Source organism: Pongo pygmaeus, chromosome 21 (assembly GCF_028885625.2).
Source record: "Pongo pygmaeus isolate AG05252 chromosome 21, NHGRI_mPonPyg2-v2.0_pri, whole genome shotgun sequence".
Lineage (NCBI taxonomy): Eukaryota > Metazoa > Chordata > Mammalia > Primates > Hominidae > Pongo > Pongo pygmaeus.
In genome coordinates, this window is record NC_072394.2 from 33,503,026 (window position 1) to 33,506,792 (window position 3,767).

The window sequence follows — 3,767 nt, forward strand, 5'->3', positions numbered from 1 at the left end:
AAATAATTTTTACATTGATTACATGTCAACATAATCATGTTTTGGATATATTGCATTCAATAAAACATATTATTGGTCGGGTGTGGTGGCTTATGCCTGTAATCCCAGCATTTTGGGAGACCGAGGCGGGCGGATCACGAGGTCAGGAGTTCGAGACCAGCCTGACCAACATGGTGAAACCCCGTCTCTACTAAAAATACAAAAATTAGCTGGGTGTGAATGGTGTGCGCCTGTAATCTCAGTTACTCAGGAGGCTGAGGCAGGAGAATTGCTTGAACCCGGGAGGTGGAGTTGCAGTGAGCTGAGATCATACCACTGCACTCCAGCCTGGGCAACTGAGTGAGACTCTGTCTCAAAACAAAACGAAACAAAAACATATTATTACAATTAATTTAACCTTTTTCTGATTTCTACATATTCTATTTTGCATTTGGGCCTTTCCTCCCAAATATATGAGAAAAGAAAATACATCTCCTGATGCTTTCCTTACTGTTGCTCCAGGAAAAAACACACCATATGAGAGACATAAATGCTTGCTACAGAGGCCTAATCTAGGCCATGCATGGGACAAACTCGATGCTGTAGTCACCTTCCTGAGGCTTACTTTCTCCTGGGCATCTAAACTTAAACAATTCCATCCCTCCCTAGCTCTACCCCCTCTGTGAGGCTCTTGTGAGAATGATAACATTACATAAACTGTGGGTGCTCAAACAGTGTTTATTGAATGACTGATGACAGAGGAAACAGTTCTATGTCATTTTACAGATAGCAAAAATAGAGAGGAACTTGGAGTTTTAAGGGAAAGATCCACATTACTGCTCTTCTGCTTTCTCTAGCTCCAGTGATGGTGTTGGCAGTATGTTTGGTGGAGGTGGTGCTGGTGGTGGGGAGGCAGTGGCAGAATCTCTGCTTTCTTTGGTGTTGCTCTTGGTAGAAGTAGCAGTGTATGTGATCTGTCCTGGGGTCATGGTGCTGATGGTGGCAGAGTTCATAGGGGTGGCATTTGGAATGATGACAAAGTTGGTATTAGCAAAAAAGCTAGTGCTTTTGATTTGGGGGAGAACAGATAAAATATGTTTTCTTTGTATAACAGCACTAGAATTCTTGGCAGGTTTTAGCGTTTCTTGGACGTCTTCATTAAGTACATTGGGTATTCCATATTGCAGGTAGTTTTTAATCAATTTAACCACTTTTGGTCCAACACAACATTTTTTCATCTTGCATTTCTGTATCTCTTTTTCATCCACATTGCAGTGATCCCTGCATCTCCCAAAACCCATTAAACAGCGTCTCAAGCCAATAAATTCTGTATAAAAAAAGAGAAAGCCATTGAGCCAAGGTTAATAACTAGAGATGATGTTAAAACTGCTAGTGGGAGATGGATAGACTAAGAGAGAGTTTACTCATAGTACATTTTAAGCCCAGTGTTTAGGAATGTTGATGAAGGCAAATGGGCAGGCCAAGAGAGTCTCTATGCCCCTCTTGAATCCAAAATAAATTTCCTGTTTAGTCTGCCTTCCTTGAGTAACTTTAAGAAGCAAAGGGCACATAGAGGATAGAGTAATTATTTGCTTTTAGGATAGAATTTTAGACCTTCAACTTAGCATCTTAGGTACTTTTCGGACATCACTATCCCATCTCCATAATCTTGGGAAATACCAATGAGAGCCAAGTCCATTATAAAACTAATTTAAGAAAGAAGTTTAAAAGAGAATCAGTAGAATTTTCAGGAGTCTTATCTTTTCGCCAAACTCAGTAGCCCATGACTTCTCTCTTCTCAACAATCACTAGATCTGTGATTCCTGAAGCATGGTGTTCTATCTCTTCTAGCCTCTTTGGACACTCTATCTCTCAGAAGTCTCATTAATTATCTTAGCCTTAACCTCATATCCACCAAGGTAACTTCTGTATTGTTATCTATAATTCTAAATTTGCTGCTCAGCTTAGTATCTTATCTTTATCTGCTGAATGACTTTTCCATCCTAACGTCTCATCTTTCTTTTTTCTGAATCAAGAAAGCTTTTCTCCCTTGTTCATCTTAATAACTCAGTGATTTTCCATAAATTACAAGAGATTTATGTAGCATCTGCTAATTTTCAAAGCATATTTGCATACAGTTCCACATTGTTTTCTCATCAAACGGAAAACAGAAAAATTCTTATATTGGAAGCAGCTGCATTGATTAACCCCATTATACTCATGTGAAATTGAAGTTCAAAGTGGTTAAGTGACTTTACCCAAGATGACACAGCCATACTTGCTTATGGTACTACCCTTTTCCTAGGGTCCCAAGATAAAAACATTAGAAGATAAAAACATTAGAAGCATCTTTGACACTTCCACTTTCCCTGCCCCAAAACCCATTGCTAATTTTTTCAAATAGCTGGATGATTCTTGTATTCTGAAACCAATCTCAGTGCTTCTCCTTTCTTTTCCAAAAACAATGGTAATCCCCTGGCTTGGCCTTTTGCTATAATGCATTCCTAGATGCCCTTATGGTAGTTTGGGGGTTTTCAGGAAGACAAAGTCTGAGAGAAGTGATAAAGGCTCTGGCAAACCTGAAAGAATTCAAGATGGAGAACACAGGCCTGTTTACTGGATCTTGAAAGGGTTTTTTAAATTTATTTTTTATTTTTTTAGCATGAGGGAATAACTTCCTCCTTTCTACACCAAGCACAAACTGATAGGAACCTTTGCTTCAAGAGGTGGTTTTACAGGAAGGGGAACAACACACACTGGGGCCTGTTGGGTGGAGGGAGAGCATCAGGAAAAATAGCTAATGCATCCTGGGCTTAATACCTGGGCGATGGGTTGGTAGGTGCAGCAAATAACCATGACACACATTTACCTATGTAACAAACCGCACATCCTGCACAAGCACCCCAGGACTTAAAAAAAAAAAAAAAAAAAAGGAAGCGTTTAAGATAGAAATAGAGCTAAAAGGAGGTAGACCTGGGCTTAGTCTTAGCATGATAGACATATACAGGGCAGGAAGGCAGCATTATATTTTGGATAGTTTCTGAATAGACAAAAAATACCCTGCTTTCTCTGTAGCTTCCTGGGTATTCCCACTGAACACAGTCTGGCAGTTGGGGCCTATGAGAATGTATCAGTGCAAGACTGATACAATAGGTAAGCTCTTTAGCCATCTTTTTGAACAGCTAATCTTTCAGCCACCTCTCTTTGGGTTTCCATTGTCATGGGCAGCCAAATCCTTGGTTCCTCTCATCTACCCATCTTAAACTTGGGAATCCACATTACCTGTGTTCACCTGGTACTGTAGCATGAGGCTGGCAAAGACAGGAAAAAGGAGCTTCATGGTTGGGTGCCAGAGAGGAAGCCTTGGATCTGGGTTGATGCTCCTGAGCTCCAGCCTTTATTGGCCTCTTCATGGCCTTATGCCATGAGCAGTGAAGTGCAGCCAAAGCAGGTTTGTATGCTGCTCGCAGTAGTTGTGTTTTTTCTGACTCTGTTTGAAAACACCCTTTCTTGAACACCTCTATGCAACAAATTCCTTGCTCTTGATCCTGGAGGAAAACATAAGATAGGTAAGATAAGAAAGAAAGAGCAAGCCCTTTGCACGTGTCTCTCTTTTGCTTTTTTGAGATGGAGTCTCACTCTGTCACCCAGGCTGGGGTGTAGTGGTGTGATCTCGGCTCACTGCAACCTCCGCCTCCCAGGTTCAGGCAATTCTCCTGCCTCAGCCTCCCGAGTAGAGTATCTGGGACTACAGACATGCACCACCATGCCCAGCTAACTTTTGTATT

At 41.1% G+C, this 3,767-nt stretch overlaps 1 protein-coding gene across 1 annotated transcript; it reads right to left on the reverse strand.

Moving 5' to 3' along the window:
• Positions 1-697: 697 nt before the first annotated feature.
• On the reverse strand, positions 698-3,350 carry DEFB129 (defensin beta 129). Its single transcript, XM_054466853.1, has 2 exons — positions 3,262-3,350; positions 698-1,306 (listed from the first exon to the last, which is right to left on the reverse strand). Exons 1-2 carry the CDS (start codon positions 3,317-3,319, stop codon positions 813-815), a joined length of 552 nt encoding a protein of 183 aa, XP_054322828.1. The 5' UTR covers positions 3,320-3,350; the 3' UTR covers positions 698-812.
• Positions 3,351-3,767: the final 417 nt, after the last annotated feature.